General features: G+C 39.5%; 1 protein-coding gene across 1 annotated transcript in view; it reads right to left on the bottom strand.

Annotated features, from left to right (window-relative positions):
- The window catches only part of TJP1 (tight junction protein 1), a gene marked incomplete in the record, with an annotated part of 489,926 nt that overhangs the window by 308,728 nt on the left and 162,148 nt on the right, over positions 1-19,050 (bottom strand). Inside the window, 2 exon segments of the mRNA XM_053717550.1 lie at positions 4,387-4,489; positions 7,250-7,374. Coding sequence (XP_053573525.1) covers positions 4,387-4,489; positions 7,250-7,374 — 228 coding nt within the window.

Here is a 19,050-nt window from a genome sequence, read left to right as displayed (position 1 = left end):
CTAATAATTTTTATAATTCCATCATTGCTAGGGAACTTGATGATTGACGTAACCTACAGTCGTGATGTTGTCCGACTAAAACCTGATAAATTTGGCCGCAGCTAGCTGAGGCCATGCCTGGAGCGCGTTGAATATCGCCCTCAGTTCCAGAATGTTTATCGGGAGAAGAGCTTCTTCCCGAGACCATAAGCCCTGAGCTTTCAGGGAGTCCCAGACTGCACCCCAGCCCAACAGACTGGCGTCGGTCGTTACAATGACCCACTCTGGTCTGCGGAAACACATTCCCTGAGACAGGTGATCCTGAGACCACCACCAGAGAAGAGAATCTCTGGTCCCCTGGTCCAGCTGTATTTGAGGAGACAAATCTGCATAATCCCCATTCCACTGTTTGAGCATGCATAGTTGCAGTGGTCTGAGGTGTATACGTGCAAAAGGGACTATGTCCATTGCCGCTACCATTAGCCCAATTGTCTCCATGCACTGAGCTACAGATGGCCGAGGAATGGAATGAAGGGCTCGGCAAGTGGTTAAGAGTTTTAACTTTCTGACCTCCGTCAGAAATATTTTCATTTCTACCGAGTCTATTATAGTTCCTAGGAAGGAAACTCTTGTGAGGGGGGAGAAAGAACTCTTTTTGATGTTCACCTTCCACCCGTGAGACCTCAGAAAGGCCAATACAATTTCTGTGTGAGACTTGGCTCTTTGGAAAGTTGACGCTTAAATTAAGATGTCGTCTAGATAAGGCGCCACTGCTATGCCCCGCGGTCTTAGAACCGCCAGGAGGGACCCTAGCACCTTTGTGAAAATTCTGGGAGCAGTGGCCAACCCGAAAGGAAGAGCCACAAATTGGTAATGCTTGTCCAGAAAGGCGAACCTGAGAAACTGGTGATTATCTTTGTGGATAGGAATGTGCAGATACGCATCCTTTAGATCCATGGTAGTCATATATTGACCCTCCTGGATCATGGGCAAGATTGTCCGAATGGTCTCCATCTTGAAAGATGGGACTCCGAGGAATTTGTTTAGAATTTTGAGATCCAGGATTGGTCTGAAAGTTCCTTCTTTCTTGGGAACCACAAGTAGGTTTGAGTAAAAACCCAGCCCTTGTTCCGCAATTGGAACTGGGTGTATCACACCCATTGTGTATAGGTCTTCTACACAGCGTAAGAAAGCCTCTTTCTTTGTCTGGTCTGTAGACAGAAGAGAAATGTGGAACCTTCCCCTTGGAGGGAAGTCCTTGAATTCTAGAAGATATCCCTGGGATACAATCTCTAAGGCCCAGGGATCGTGTACATCTCTTGCCCAGGCCTGAGCAAAGAGAGAGAGTCTGCCCCCTACTAGATCCGGTCCCGGATCTGGGGCTACCCCATCATGCTGTCTTGGAGGCAGCTGCAGGCTTCTTGGCCTGTTTACCCTTGTTCCAGCCCTGGTAAGGTTTCCAGGCTGACCTGGGTTGCGAAGCGCTACCCTCTTGCTTTGTAGCAGGGGAGGATGAAGCGAGACCACTCCTGAAAATCCGAAAGGAACGAAAATTATTTTGTTTGTTCTTTATCTTAAAGGACGTGTCCTGAGGGAAAGCATGGCCTTTTCCCCCAGTGATTTCTGAAATAATCTCTTTCAATTCAGGCCCGAAGAGGGTCTTTCCTTTGAAAGGGATGTTCAAGAGTTTGGATTTTGACGACACATCGGCCGACCAGGACTTTAGCCATAGCGCCCTGCGCGCTAAAATGGCGAAACCTGAATTCTTTGCCGCTAACTTAGCTAGTTGGAAAGCGGCATCTGTGATAAAAGAATTAGCCAGCTTAAGAGCCTTAATTCTGACCATAATGTCCTCATATGAGGTCTCCATCTGGAGCGCATCTTCCAGCGCCTTGAACCAGAAAGCAGCTGCAGTAGTTACAGGAACAATGCACACAATAGGTTGGAGAAGAAAACCTTGTTGAACAAAAATTTTCTTAAGTAAACCCTCTATTTTTTATCCATAGGGTCTTTAAAAGCACAACTGTCTTCAATTGGTATGGTTGTGCGTTTAGCAAGAGAAGAAACAGCCCCCTCCACCTTAGGGACCGTCTGCCACGAGTCCCGCATGTGGTCAGATATGAGGAACATTTTCTTAAAAACAGGAGGGGGAACAAAGGGAATACCTGGTGTATCCCACTCCCTAGTAACAATATCCGCAATCCTCTTAGGGACCGGGAACACATCAGTGTAAACAAGAACTTCTAGATACTTGTCCATTTTACACAATTTCTCTGGAACCACCATAGGGTCGAAGTCATCCAGAGTAACTAATACCTCCCTGAGCAATAAGCGGAGGTGTTCTAGTTTAAATTTAAAAGCCAACGTATCTGAATCTGTCTGAGGAGAATCCTTTCCTGAATTGGAAATTTCTCCCTCCGACATCACATCCCTCGCCCCCACTTCAGAGCGTTGTGAGGGTATATCTGATACGGCTACTAAAGCATCAGAATGCTCAGAATCTGTTCTTAAAACAGAGCAATCACGCTTTGCAGGTAACACGGGAAGTTTAGATAAAAACACAGAGAGAGTATTATTTATAACTGCCGCCAAGTCCTGCAAGGTAAAAGAGTTAGACGCACTAGAGGTGCTAGGCGTCGCTTGAGCAGGCGTAACTGGTTGTGACACTTGGGGAGAGGTTGACGGGCTAACCTCGTTACCTTCTGTCTGAGAATCATCTTGGGCCACATTTTTAAGTGCAACAATATGTTCTTTAAAGTGTATAGACATATCAGTACAAGTGGGACACATTCTGAGGGGGAGTTCCACCATGGCTTCTAAACACATTGAACAAGGATTTTCCTTGGTGTCAGACATGTTTAACAGACTAGTATTAAAACAAACAGGCTTGGAAATCACTTTAATCAAGTAAAAACACACTTTGAAAAAAACGTTACTGTGCCTTTAAGAGATAAAAAAGGTAAACAATTTTGCAAAACAGTGAAAAAATGCAGCAAACTTTTCGAAATTTTTACAGTATGTACCTAAAGCATTAGTAAGATTGCACCACTAGCAATAAAAACGATTAACCCCTTAATGCCAAAACCGGATCGACTGTAAGCCGAAAAACCGGTTAAAAGACGTTCAGCACCCTGCCACAGCTCTGCTGTGGCCCTACCTGCCCTTAGGAACCAGATTTGTGGGGAAAACAACTTCTTATAGGCCCTCAAACTGCCGCCGGACCCTCCATGTGAAGCAGCCTGAACTTCTAGTCAAAATTAACTGCGCATCTGAGGCGTGAAATTAGGCCCCTCCCACCTCACTACGGTGCTTGTGAAACCTAAAGAAACACTCCCAAGTGTTTGAATAATAGCCATGTGAGTAACAACCCCTGAAAGAAACCCAAAGTAATCCTCAAAGTGTCTCAAACAAACGAAATTTTCAATAAAAACCGTTTGCCATGAAAATAGTGTCAACCAGCATAAACTAGCCCTGTTATGTAAGCTTAAATTTCCATACTTAGTTTCTGAATACAGCTTACCCTTCCCTCATGGGGATATTATCAGTCCTTTCTAGCATTATCACAGTCTTGTCTAGAAATAAATGACTGAACATACCTTTTTGCAGCCTAACCTGCAAACCGTTCCCCCCAACTGAAGTTTTCTTGTACTCCTCAGTCCTTTGTGGGAACAGCAGTGGATTTTAGTTACATGCTAAAATCATCTTCCTCCCTGCAGAGATCTTCATCTCCTTTCTGCTAGAGAGTAAATAGTACACACCGGCACCATTTAAAATAACAAACTTTTGCTTGTAGAAAATAAAAACTACATTTCTAACACCACATTCCCTTTACCCTTCCGATTGCTTAGAGCCGGCAAAGAGAATGACTGGGGGGTGGAGCTAGAGGGGAAGCTATATGGACAGCTCTGCTGTGTGCTCTCTTTGCCACTTCCTGTTGGGAAGGAGAATATCCCACAAGTAAAGGATGAATCCGTGGACTCAATACATCTTACAAGAGAAATTGGGCTCAAGATAAGAAGATGATGCTTATCATTTGGCAGCAAGCTTCAGTAAAACAAACAAAATGAATCTAATAGCTCGTATTTATATAAACACTCCCTAACACTATTTTATTTTCTCATACACAGTTTACCTTTACTTCTTAGTACATATTGCAAATAAGTATTTTAGCATAGATTTCATAAAATTATTTTAAAAAACACATTGTTTTAAACCTCATGCAGATACATAGGAAGTCTTGAAAACAGTTAGGTACTATGAAGAGAATTAAAAATATATATATATATATATATATATATATATATATATATATATATATATATATATATATATATATATATATATATATATATATATATATATATATATATATATATATATATAAATTCACAAAAATAAGTAACTTACAATTTTGGCATTTTTTCCACTCTTTCTTAGCTGCTGAACAGCAAAAGCGTGCTCTACATTATCCATCGAAACTCCATTGACCATTGCAACACGGTCATTTTCCCTATAAGGACAAAATTTAAAGAAAAGTTAGAAAATGTAATAACTATACAAGGATTGGCTCCAACTTAAAGGGACATAAAACCCCATTTTCTTTTCTTTCATGATTTAATAGAACATACCATTTTAAAGTACTTTCTAATTTACTTTTTATAACATTTTCTTTGTTCCCTTGTTATACTTTATTGAAAAGCAGGGATGTAAGCTCAGGAGTGTGCACATGTGTGCAGCACTATATATAGCAACAGTTTTGCAACAATGTTATACATTAGCAAGAGCACTAGATGAGTACTATTTCCTGTCATGTAGTACTTCAGGTATGTGCATGCCACCTACCTAGGTATCCCTTAAACAAAGAAAACCATGAGAACAAAGCAAATTTGATAACAGAAGTAAATTGGAAACATTTTACAAATTGTATTCCCTATCTGAATATTATAAGGAAAATTTGGGGTTTCATGTCCCTTTAATAAAAGTCTCAGTAATCAAGAGTACACAAAAAAAAATGAGAGTGTTTCCAGGCAGTAATGTTATATCTGTCTTCATGGTTTCTATTGAACAAAATTTTGGAAATTCTGGTGCCATCCAGTATGAAGGTTTTCTTAGAAAGGAATACCATTATCTAATAGTTTGTTGTTAAAAGGGACAACAAACACTAAATGCATTTTAATGCTGCTCCCTCTTATTATGTGTGCTGCCATTCTGGAACCTATGTTTAGTTGTAGGAATCTGAAGGAGAGTTGCTGCACATGTGCAAATACATCAGCATTGGATTGGAATGAAAGCCAGGTTTCAACATGGCAGCACCCGTGACTAGAAGGAGGCGGGAAATAACCTCTCAACACTAAAAATACATTTTTATAAGCATAGTATAATGTAATTTAAATGGCAGTAGGAAAGGGAGATCCTCCTCACTGATCATCTATAAACTAATGATCTGACTGGAAATTATGCTGCAGTAGTTCAAAAAGTTATGTAAACTATGGAATCATGGTTAGCATCCTCTCAATCTCATCAAAAAGAAGGAAAAAGTACAGAATTCAAACATTTCATTGCACTAGTAGTGCAGGGAGAAAGTAGTTGATTTTAGTCATTAAAGCTCTGTCTGGCAAGATAGAAGAGTACTTAAAGACACATTAAACAGGTTGTAGTATAAAACACTACAAATGCGCCAAACGCAATGTAAAGACTGCAGGTCTACAAACTGACCCAAGATGCAGACTATAAAATAGCTAGATAAATCCATGGCACCAGGAAGAAGTTGTGAATTAAAATATGGAACTGACACCTAGAAATATGAACCCTGACTGTACCGCTATACTACCCTTTAAAACTGCTACCACCCAACTACAATTCCCAGCAAGCCATATGGTCAGAAGAGGAATCAGCTGCACAAGTCACAAATAAGGGAGAGGGGTTTAGCTCATTGTTGTACTAGGAGATAAAAGGGTGATGTGACACATCAGTGATCCAAACTTTAAATTGCTTATGTCTTTCAGAGATTCAAAGGTTAAAACACACCAGTGTATGCATATACAGTGCTTATGATTGAAGCAGCTTTTGGCTGTGCAGAATGGAGTGTTAGTTGAGCACTAAGAACAAAGTTCATACTGAATTGCTGACTTACCATACAGCAAACCCAGAGGCTGTTCAATCAGAAACAGTTCTTTGTAGCACATAATTGCACTGAATACAGGCAGGTTAGAAAAGCTTGTGATCACCTCATTCAAAAAAGAAAAGAAAAAAAAAAAAAAAAAAAAGATTTTCTCTTTCAAATGAGGGGTATCATTGTCCCTGTATCTAAATTTCCCTGCTGTCAAGTCAAACAGGTGAATGTCATTCCTCATGGTGTCCACCTGCATTCTTAGAGGATCAAATGGCGCTTCATTTAACTTGTGCCACACTAGCTCAAATGCACCAAAAACTCACATAGAGGGCGAGTCGCCAGGGGCAACATAACATTCTCACACTTATACTAAAGAGAACACAGGAAAATAAAAATAGATTACTATACGGATGGTTTAAAATACATAAAAAGCCGATTAATTTAAATTATGTGGGGGAATCTACATACACACAAACTACTCAGATTTACAAAATAAATACAGAAGCTATCTTACCTAATGAGATGTGTGGCACTGCTTTTTCAATGTTAAAATAATGATGTCTTTTTATGCTCAGTATTACCATTCTTTAAAACTTAAGTGTTATAGATGGTCAGGGGTACTATCAAGACTGCTATGCACCCACACACAGGTAGGAATGTTCTGAATCTACCTTACCGTGCTTCCTGTCCAGTGCTATAAACCAGCCACATCGCTCCAGGTACTAGTGTGAGGTGGTTATACAACAAACATGGGTACTTTGTTTATTTTCTGCTTTTTTGTTCTTTTACTCCAGTCCGTAACATTGGCCACACAAAAAAGCTTGATAAGTCATATGTTACCAATGGATTAAAGCTCTAGATGGTACAGTAAAGGTTAAGAGACAAGGCCTCAGGGTCCCTCTACTTCTCGCGAACATTTATATGTTAACCTTGCCACAGGTGATGCTTTTAGGCCAATAATCACCTATATTTTAGAGAGAAATGTGACTGCTCACTTAAAACGGCACAATGACCTCTCTCAAACGATGTCCAAATGACCAATTAGGTGCTGTACATACTTGACAAGAGCAACTCTACCCCACAGTAAAAATAACAACATCTGCTGTTGGGGCTTTCCCCAAAGCAATTTGTTCAGCTGATCAATGTAGTTATACTTACTGTAACAAGCCTTCAGCTGGACCTCCCTTAAGAACATCAGAAATAACAATTGAGGTTTCACCACTCTGAAAATGAGGATTATCTCTGCCTCCTGATATTGCAATGCCAAATCCAAAGCCTGGAGCCTGGTAGAAGAAAGAAAATATAAAAGATTTTATATTTTCTGATCTAAAGTCTAAAAACTCTTGTCATCTAGTTAAAGGCAAATATTTAGAAATGTGGTTATATTTTATTAATAATAATTATAACAACATTGTGTGCTTTTTTTCTTTTATTCTCAAAATGTATAAGTCAGTATTATATTATTGTTAGTGGGGGAAGAAAGTAAAGAAAACCAATATATAAAATTGTATTTTGCTTTCTTTATTTTGGATCAACAACAAAGTTGGTTGTAAAAAAAGAAATAATGATAACAACATTATTTAGATATAGACACACATGAACATCTACAGCATGGTTCAAGAAATGCAAGGTCAAGAGTGAGTGTGTGCATGCCTGAACGAGGGTATGAGAGACAGATTGAGTGAGAGAGAGATAGGGCAGAAAGAGAACACAGACGGTAAAGGAAGAGTAATAAAGACAGCATGTGCATGCCCCCAGTAACCCCTTTAAGCAAGCTACATGCCAAAAAGATCACAGTTCAGACTAGACAAATTCTGGGCAGGGTGGATTTGATTTAATCATTATTTAAATAACTAGTCAGTAAGACCGATTTAAATCATGGTTTTCATTTTTAGAATGATAAGTTTTCAGATTATATTTCCGGTTATATCAGACCATTACTGATTGTGTTATATATCATTAGATATGCATAGATAGATCATTGAAATGATTGAAATTATTTGGAGGTGAACTATCTCCAGCTTAATTGGTTAATATTTGATCAACTTTTCACCAGTACTTTATTGGAAGGCGAAAAATAATGATTACATTAAAATAGTTTAACTAAAACAATAACATTTTTCATTTTTAATGCTTGCCCCTCCCTCCTCACACTTAGGTCTTTGTGTTGATCTATTCCACTCCAAACAATCTTCTTTTCAGTGAGCTTCTTGAAACTTATTATGGATTGATTTCTGTGTACATAGATTTGAAGGGGGGCAATTCTTTGCAATATAATAACCGTTATTTATACCTTTTACTTATACTATCTAAATGCATAATTTAACAAACTGATTTAATGATAATTTGTGCAAGAAACATTTAACAAAAATAATTAGCTAATTTTAGCATAATATTGGCTGATTTTAGCCATTTTGATTTAAACACCTTATGAGTCATAAATGCACACCGAGCATCAATTTAACCCTTTAATTCAGCCAGAAAGACAGTAATTTAATTCAGATGGTTTAAATAACACAGAAAACATTGCCTCAGTTTGCTCCTGTCTATCCAAAAGCACTGAATCAAGAACTTTAGTAAATATAGAAGCAGTTCTAGAATAATCAAGTTAAACAGTTTGCCTCTAAATGACAGTACAAGTAACGTGATTTTAAGTGCCTGCTGGCTTTAAGTGTTTTCCCTGCAGTTAAATCAAGTTCTAAACATGGAGATATACCTGTATCTCCTCCAAAGGGGAAGCTCACAATTAAGTTCTGATATCATGCACTATTTCTTCACTATTTACATCTAGTAGGGACGCATTTGAAGTAGGAATTTTGCATGTGCAAGTGTGATAATTTATTCTTGACATAAAGATGCAAGAACAATGCTTGACTGCCGGGGTGTGGCGTTTCTCATTGTGACCTACTTATATGTATCTTCTACACATAAAAAATTCTGAGGTTGCCAAAGGGACTAACATTCTTGTGCCGAATCACCCTTTATAATTGAGTACACTGTAATAGTGCACAATATACCTGTGCAAAAACTAGAAATGTATCACCTAAATATAAGCAATTTTTATATATTGGCCCATATCCATGGGTAATACTTACCAGTAAGAACCCCCTCCACAGAGGTGTGGACATGAATACCCACTCCCCTAGTTACCTGTATAAAGGTAACTCTAGAACACCACCTCCTCCTAGAGATGTCCAGCCAAATAAGTGGACCAGGCAGAAGGGAGGGAGCCTAGAAAGTTTTACCCATATTAACACAAAAACTAAAAAATACTGCAAAAACCATATAAAAAAAAAAAAAGCTTATTGAGAGAAAAAAAACAGAGGACAGGATCATGCGACCAAACTTAGCAGAAGCAGACTGATGAACATCAAGTTTAAAGTGAGACACAAAGGTGTGATAGGATTTCCAAACAGCTGCCTGACAGATTTCCTCAGGAGTAGCATCAAGGAAGTTGCAAGTCAATCTAGTAACTGTTCACCTTTATGCTTTTATGCTCTGGTAATAGCTTGCACAATACAACTGGAAATGGTATATGTTGTAGGAGTTTGACCCTAGCGAGGACCTTTTGAAATGATTAACAACTGATCTGTCTTATGCATCTCCTGTGTTCTCATTGCATAAATGTGCAAATTACAACATCTAAATCAATATACTGTCACAAGATAGGGAGCGCCAGATAGTGGCTATATATCTTGCCATCCTTATATCCCTTGGCAACATTTGTGCCAGGGAACCCTCCTGGATCAAGGCAAAACATCCCTTGGTTGCCGAGGAGCAAGTTGAAATTGTCAAAGCCTTCTGGCATTGTGGCAGATTTACCACCGCCACGCTGTATATAGTTCTACACATTCCTCTTACTTGTTGGTGTAACCTCCGGATCCTAAACAATGGATATATATACAACTAAAGAACCAAGCACTGGCACCTGCATTCTAAATGACATAAGGGCCATATTTCTGCCTAAGCTAGACCAACTCCTTTCTTCCTACACAGAGCTATGCACAATAGTGAAAATGATGGAACAACCTTTCCGACTAAAGAAGCCCATCTCCAGTCACCATGGCCTTGCTCTACAGAATATACCAAACAATAGTGCAACGTACTCACGGGAAGTTGATTACGGCCTCACAGATTCAGCTTCTTTACAGCTGAGAGAAACAGTAACATCAATGACCAGAGCAACTCCTTCCTAATCGAGTATGTCAGAGTTTACCATGGATCCACCCTTTGAACCTACGAAGGGCTTGCTGCTGCATTGTCCTCCCAGAGTTCTACTACTAGTGCCCGGCTTGGAGATGTCCCTAGAGCCTTCTTCATCGTTCACCTTCAACCCGGATATGGAGATTGATCCAAGTATTGAGAAGGTTTTCTACAATACTTTTAGACTCGGATCGACAGCAGCACAACTCTTCTTCATGCACTCTCAAAGAGAGCAGCCTCACTAAGGGACAGGCTGCTCATTGTTTAGCAGGTTGCTCAAGTATCTGCCCTACATTACATATGAGGAGTGGCACAAACAATGTAAAGCTTGTGTGATCGGCTTCTGGTTTAACCTTCTTAAAAGTGGGGTCGGTTAAGGCACAACTTGTGGGTGCTGCAAGAAGGATCATATTATGTATCTGGATGCTTAACTCTTTGGATTTTTATCCCCATACTGTGAAGTTTGTCCTGAAATTAATATTGATGGGACTTGGGCTACAATAGAGGTTAGAGTTCATTATTTTGTTTAACATTACCATTACGGTTTAGATAATGTGGTTTTAATTTTACTATATAAGCATCTAATTATATCTAGGATATCAGTTTGCCACTTCTTTTTCTTTTATATTACCCCAATACTCACAATAAAAACAACCCTCCTGGAAAGGCACCATAGAATGAGTGTCATCTACATAGTAGTTAGGAACATTAGCATACATAATTTGGGCAGAATAGCAAATAGCATGTTATTTAAATTATGTAGATCATATTTTACCTCTTCCACCCCTTGTCCATAATTTACACACTGTTCTACTCAATTATTGCTAGTTAATCTATAGTGCTAAAAGACAAATACACAACACAATTGGATCTCCCCACTTATTTTGTATAACTACTGTATACTCTGGAGGCAATATTCACATTTGAGAGGTAAGGATGCAGACTCTATTGCCTCTTACTATAATCAATATTTACAACAATGCCTGGAAAGAACCACATTTTCAAAATGTTATTTAAGTTTTATATTGAAAATACTGAGGAACACAGATGACGTTTCCAACTGAACATATCTAGCACTTACATAATTTGCTACATAATGTGTTTCTCGGCCGCTAGCTCCTGGCCGATTCAGGACTGATCTGATGAGAAGGCCAGGAGCTAGCGGCCGAGAAATGCGTTATTAGCTCAAATAAATCACTTTTATATCCTATTTGAATTGTTTTTTAGACCCTTTTTTTATTTTGCTCAAATTACCCTCTCCATGAGCATATAAAATTTGAACACCCTGAGTTGTTCTGCCTAAAATACGGCTACCCGAATTTCACGGAGAGACTCTGTCCTGTTTGGTATCCTATCAGAGGGTCTCTACTCTCGGCACTTATGCCGCAATCATATCTGCCAGCTTTGGCGTAAAAACTGGAGCTCCGCTGTGAGGACCTGATAGCCGTTTCCTGTGGACCACGGCTCTACGATAACTGGGATTTCCCCGTGGGTTCCTGACAGCCAGATTCACTGCACACCTTACCGAACGGATCCTCAGCGTACCGACTGCTGTTTAAATGTCAGCCTGCTTGTCTGCACTTTGATTAAAAGTGCCACCTTCCTTGTGAGTACCACCATTCCACCGGACACCACTGCACTGTTCTATCATTTGTTTAGAGTTATTCACACCATGAGGCGCTCTCTTTCTGTTTTTGCTTTTTAGATTTACTGATTCACCGTCAGCCTCAAGAGAAGCAGCCTGACCATTTTTTTATTGATCAAGAACTTTATGCTTTGAAACATCCCAAACTGTTTTTGTTCCATCCAAAGTACAATAATTTGTTTAATGCTAACAATATTGTTTTGATTAATATTGCTTGTGTTAATATTATTATAGTATATATTATCAGCCATATCTCATGTTCATATTAAATACAGCAATATCTCAGATTTATATTAAATACACTGTTTTTGGGGATTAACCCTATATACACTGTTTTGGGGGATTAACCCTATATCCCTATTGAGTATCACCAGTTGAATTCAGTTGTTCACATTTGATTTGTCTATTTTGACACTTTTTTCCCCGTTTTCTTCTCCTAGTTCCAACATATTAATCTAGAGAAACGATTCACAACGTATTTTACATCTTAAAAAATGTTCAATTTGTTTTCTCACACCATCTTTCTTGATACACCTTAGGCGCACCTTATATTTATACTTTTTGTGTAATATAATCTCTGTGTAGTGTGTCAATATAATGGCTTCTCCTGAGAGTCTTTTCTGTCAGGACACAAAAAAGGAAGGTCAATATTGAGATCTTTGTATAAATTTAAACACTTTTGATAGGAAGTCAGGTACAGTTCTCAGAACAACCTTATCTTTATGAAAAAACGAAATTTATGCTTACCTGATAAATTTATTTCTTGACACGGTGAGTCCACGGATCATCATCAATTACTGTTGGAAATATCACTCCTGGCCAGCAGGAGGAGGCAAAGAGCACCACAGCAAAGCTGTCAAGTATCACTTCCCTTCCCACAAACCCCAGTCATTCGACCAAGGGAAAGGAGAGAAAGGAATAACACAAGGTGCAGAGGTGCCTGAGGTTTATATACCAAAAAACTGTCTGAAAAACAGGGCAGGCCGTGGACTCACCATGTCAAGAAAGAAAGAAATTTATCAGTTAAGCATAAATTATGTTTTCTTTCTAATGACAGGGTGAGTCCATGGATGCTAAGGGAGGGACAAGACAGGCAACCTAAACAGAAGGCACCACTGCTTGAAGAACCTTTTTCCCAAAAGAAGCCTCAGCCGAAGCAAAAGTATCAAATTTAGAAAAAGTATGCAAAGAGCACCAAGTTGCAGCTTTGCAAATTTGTTCCACAGAAGCTTCATTTTTGAAAGCCCAGGAAGAAGAAACAGCCCTCATGGAATGAGCCATGATTCTCTCAGGAGGCTGCTGTCCAGCAGTTTCATAGGCCAAACGAATTACAGGTAGCCCTCAGTTTACGCCGGGGTTAGGTTCCAGAAGGAATGGTTGTAAATCAAAACCGTTGTAAATTAAAACCCAGTTTATAATGTAAGTCAATAGGAAGTGAGGGAGATAGGTTCCAGGCTCCTCTCAAAATTGTCATAAGTAACACCTAATACATTATTTTTAAAGCTTTGAAATTAAGACTTTAAATGCTAAACAGCATTATAAACCTAATAAAATAATCACACAACACAGAATATATAATTAAACTAAGTTAAATGAACAAAAACATTTGCTAAACAGAATTATAAACCTAATAAAATAATCACACAACACAGACTTCACTTGCATTTTTCTACAAACAGTTCTTTCTATGCATTCCAATCTGGACTGATTTATAGACAGGAAGATCTTGTTCCTCTGAAATCTGCTCGATAGCTCAGGTCTGGTTAAACTGATTAATTTCAGCTTGCTTGGCTTTGCTGCAACACAAGCGGACAGCTCCACCTACTGGCTATTTTAATAAATGCACTGCTTCTCAATGCTTTTCAATAGCAGTCACATGACTAAAAAAAAAGGTTGTTATTCTGAAACGGTGTAAATTGAACCGTTGTAAAACGAGGGCCACCTGTATACTGTTCAGCCAGAGCGAAAAAGTAGCCGTAGCTTTCTGACCCTTGCGTTTCCCAGAGAAACAGACAAACAGACAAACAAAGCAGAAGACTAGCGAAAGTCCTTAGTCGCCTGCAAGTAGAATTTCAGTGCATGCACCACATCTATGTTGTGCAACAAACGCTCCTTATGAGAAGAAGGATTAGGACACAAAGAAAGATCAATGATTTACTGATTAATATTCCTATCCGAAACAACTTTAGGAAGGAAACCTAACTTAGTACGCAGAACCACCTTAATAGAATGAAAGATAAGATAAGGGGAATCACACTGTAGCGCAGAGAGTTCGGAGATTTTGGCAAGAAATGGCAACAAGAAACAAAACTTTCCAAGATAACATCTTAATATCTAAGGAATGCATAGGCTCAAATGGAGCCTGCTGTAAAACTTTATTAAGGTTAAGACTGCAGGGAGGAGTAACAGGTTTAAACACAGACCTGATTCTGACCAAGGACTGACAAAAGAATTGCACGTCTGGCACATCTACCAGACGCTTATGCAACAAAATAGACAAGGCAGAAATTTGACCCTTCAGAGTACTTGCTTACAAAATCATAGGAATCCTGAATGTACTCCAAGAGTAGCCTCTGGATCCACACCAATACAGATATTTACGCCATATCTTATGGTAAATCCTTCTTGTCACAGGCTTACGAGTCTGGATCAAAGTCTCAATGACCGATTCTGAGAACCCGTGCTTAGAAAAAATTAGGCGTTCGATCTCCAAGCTGTCAGCTTCAGAGAAACGAGATTTGGATGAAAGAAGGGACCCTGAATAAGAAGGTCCTTCCTCAGAGGTAGTCTCCAAGGTGGAAGAGATGACATTTCCACTAGGTCTGCATACCAGATCCTGCGAGGCAACACCAGTGCTATGAGAATCACTGACACCCTCTCCTGCTTGATCCAAGCAATGACTCGTGGAAGGAGAGCAAACGGGGTCAACAGGTATGCTAGGCTGAAACTCCAAGGGACCGCAAGAGCATCTATCAGGACGGCCTGCGGATCCCTTGACCTCAAACCGGAAGCTTGGCATTCTGTCGAGATGCCATGAGATCCAGCTCCGGCCGCCTCCATTTGAAAATATAGCTGGAAAACACCTCCGGATGAAGTTCCCACTCCCCGGGATGAAAAGTCTGTTGGCTCAGAAAACCCGCTTCCAAATTGTCCACTCCTGGAATGTGGATCGCAGATAGTGCACGCCACTGACCATAAATTAAAAAGCTACACAAGCTTAAAGGGACAATGAACGCACATTTTTTCTTTAATGATTCAGATAGGAGTAAATTAGAAAGTTGCATGCTCTATTATCATTTTTTTGTTCTCTTGCTTTGTTTATTTTAAAAGCAGGAATGTAAATCTTAGCAGCCAGCCAATTTTAGGTTCAGCACCATGAATAGTGCTTGCTTATTGGAGGATTACATTTACCCACTAATAAGCAAGCATAACCCAGGTTCTCAACCAAAAATGAGCCGGGTCCTATGCATCACATTCCTGGTTTTTTAAATAAAGATAGCAAAAGAACGAAGAAAAATTAATAGGAATAAATTAGAAAGTTGCTTAAAATTGCATGCTCTATCTGAATCATGAAAGAAAAAATTTGGGTTTAGTGTCCCTTTAATAGGAACACAGCCAGATGAAATAAAAATTAGTTAGAGGAGTCATTAACCCCATAGGAGCCTCTAAACATGAACACATGAGCACAAATATAAATACAGGGAATTATATATTAACCCCTAGTCTCCTGTCACCATAAAGTGCCTGCATACTGCCTAAAATATCCTTCTAAAGGATACATGTCCCACATAATGTTGCAGAGAGGATTTCAACCCTTTTAGTGCCAGCCCCAGAAGACGAAAAGCACTTACTTGCACTTCTAGCCGTCCGGAAGGACGACGGCACACCCGGTATGAGAGGATGCCACTCCTCACAGAGACCTGTGACAAAAAGAAAGATCAAAGTAAACCTAGTTCCTAACTGCTTTAAAACCACCACTGCCCTACTGAAGAGACCAACGTGGGGTATGGCTAAGCCCAATCTTGAGAGAAAAGATCAAAGCAAACCTACTATGGCTTTTAAAATAATAAAATCTTGATTGAGGTGAATAAATCCAATCTCTTCAGACACAAAAAACTTCACCTCCTCCATGCACCGAAGGCAAAGAGAATGACTTGGGGTTGTGGGAAGGGAAGTGATACTTGACAGCTTTGCTTTGGTGCTCTGTTCCTCCTCCTGCTGGCCAGGAGTGATATTTCCAACAGTAATTGATGATCTGTGGACTTACCGTGTCTTAAGAAAGAAAACTTGGGCACACAAAAAAAAAAAAAAAAAAAAACACCACATTACAGGCACATTAGACATCCCCTGGGCAGATGCAGGTTGATCATCAGGAAGATCAGATTGAGGCCCCATAATGCAGAGTTATCTATAATGCAATACTAAATAAAGTAAGTCACAGTTCCCCAAACACAAAGGCTTTAGTGCCCGAATAAAGATTGCTAAGACGGTACTCACAAAATACCTATCCCTAAAACTACATAAACGCCAGAGCTCCAGCACGCAACTTGCTGAAGGCCCATACTGAGGCTGATTGAAATGAATAGAACTGCCCTCAGATGGAACCCTGTGACGACACCATGAAATGATGTCATGGAAAATTAGATTTTTTATTTTTTTTTAAAATAATTTTTTTAATAAAATGCTTTTTTGGAGGAAATAAATATAGTTTCTATTTAAGATACATTATGTGTGTGTGTGTATGTATATATATATATATATATATATATATATATGTCAAAATAACAAGAGTATTGCATTGAGCAATGATACTTTTTTTTATTGGACTAACTATACATTTATAAGTTGACAAGCTTTCGGAAGAGTTCCTTCCTTTATCAAGTCTAAAGCAATACTGACCAATTCAATGGAATTTACAGATTATATCTTAAAACACAGAATAGCTAAGAAGACAGTGCAGGGAGAGGAGGAGGTGTTGTAAAAATCATGAGGGGGGCTTAGGTAACAGACAGTGTCCAGTGTAGGAGAACAGACAGGGGAAATATATAGCTTTACACAGAGCATATACTAACAAAGTTATATATCAACATTGAATCAATATCTATAAAGATGTGAAATTGTATATACAGGGGGAATACAAAAGTTAAAAAAGACAAAAGTGTGGACATAGGCTTACCTGTGTACCTATGTATAAAGAATGTGGAATATACAATGTAATTGACTAAATGAAAACACAATTTATGCTTACCTGATAAATTTATTTCTCTAGTGGTGTATCCAGTCCACGGATCATCCATTACTTATGGGATATACTCATTCCCAACAGGAAGTTGCAAGGAGGACCCACAGCAAAGCTGTTATATAGCTCCTCCCCTTCCTACCATATCCAGTAATTCGACCGAAAAACAAGCAGAGAAAGGAGAAACCATAGGGTGCAGTGGTGACTTAAGTTTAAAATTAAAAATAACCTGCCTTAAAATGACAGGGCGGGCCGTGGACTGGATACACCACTAGAGAAATAAATTTATCAGGTAAGCATAAATTGTGTTTTCTCTAGTAAGGTGTATCCAGTCCACGGATCATCCATTACTTATGCCAAAGCTAAAGTACACGGATTAAGGGAGGGACAAGGCAGGAGCTTAAACTGAAGGTACCACTGCCTGTAGAACCTTTCTCCCAAAAATAGCCTCCGAAGAAGCAAAACTATCAAATTTGTAGAATTTTGAAAAAGTATGAAGCGAAGACCAAGTCGCCGCCTTGCAAATCTGTTCAACAGAAGCCTCATTTTTAAAGGCCCAAATGGAAGCCACAGCTCTAGTAGAATGAGCTATAATCCTTTCAGGGGGCTGCTGTCCAGCAGTCTCATAGGCTAAGCGTATTATGCTTCTTAGCCAAAAAGAAAGAGAGGTTGCCGAAGCCTTTTGACCTCTCCTCTGACCAGAGTAAACAACAAACAAAGCAGATGTTTGCCGAAAATCCTTAGTAGCTTGTAAGTAAAACTTTAAAGCACGAACCACGTCCAAATTGTGTAATAGACGTTCCTTCTTTGAAGAAGGATTAGGACACAAGGATGGAACAACAATCTCTTGATTGATATTCTTGTTAGATACCACCTTAGGTAAAAACCCAGGTTTGGTACGCAGGACTACCTTATCAGAATGAAAAATTAGATAAGGAGAATCACATTGTAAGGCAGATAACTCGTAGACTCTACGAGCCGAGGAAATAGCTACCAGAAAAAGGACTTTCCAAGATAAAAAAGTTTAATATCAATGGAATGAAGAGGTTCAAACGGAACTCCTTGAAGAACCTTAAGAACCAAATTTAAGCTCCATGGTGGAGCAACAGGTTTAAACACAGGCTTGATTCTGACTAAAGCCTGACAAAAAGCCTGAACGTCTGCCAGACGTTTGTGTAAAAGAATAGACAGAGCAGAAATCTGTCCCTTTAAGGAACTAGTTGAAAAACCTTTTTCCAAGCCTTCTTGGAGAAAAGATAATATCCTAGGAATCCTGACCTTACTCCATGAGTAGCCCTTGGATTCACACCAATAAAGATATTTACGCCATATTTTATGGTAAATTTTCCTGGTGACAGGCTTTCGTGCCTGTATTAAAGGTATCAATGACTGACTCGGAGAAGCAACGCTTTGATAAAATCAAGCGTTCAATCTCCATGCAGTCAGTCTCAGAGAAATTAGATTTGGATGGCGGAAAGGACCCTGAAGTAGAAGGTCCTGTCTCAGAGGCAGAGTCCATGGTGGAAAGGATGACATGTCCACTAGGTCTGCATACCAGGTCCTGCGTGGCCACGCAGGCGCTATTAAAATCACTGATGCTCTCTCCTGCTTGATCTTGGCAATCAGTCGAGGGAGCAGAGGAAACGGTGGAAACACATAAGCCAGGTTGAAAGACCAGGGCGCTGCTAGAGCATCTATCAGCGTCGCCCTGGGGTCCCTGGACCTGGATCCGTAACAAGGAAGCTTGGCGTTCTGTCGAGATGCCATGAGATCCAGTTCTGGTTTGCCGCAGCGATGAATCACTTGTGCAAACACCTCCGGATGGAGTTCCCACTTCCCCGGATGAAAAGTCTGTCGACTTAGAAAATCCGC

Source organism: Bombina bombina, chromosome 6 (assembly GCF_027579735.1).
Source record: "Bombina bombina isolate aBomBom1 chromosome 6, aBomBom1.pri, whole genome shotgun sequence".
Taxonomy (NCBI): domain Eukaryota; kingdom Metazoa; phylum Chordata; class Amphibia; order Anura; family Bombinatoridae; genus Bombina; species Bombina bombina.
The sequence above is the reverse complement of the archived record's forward strand: the minus strand, read 5'-3'. Positions and strand labels throughout refer to the sequence as shown.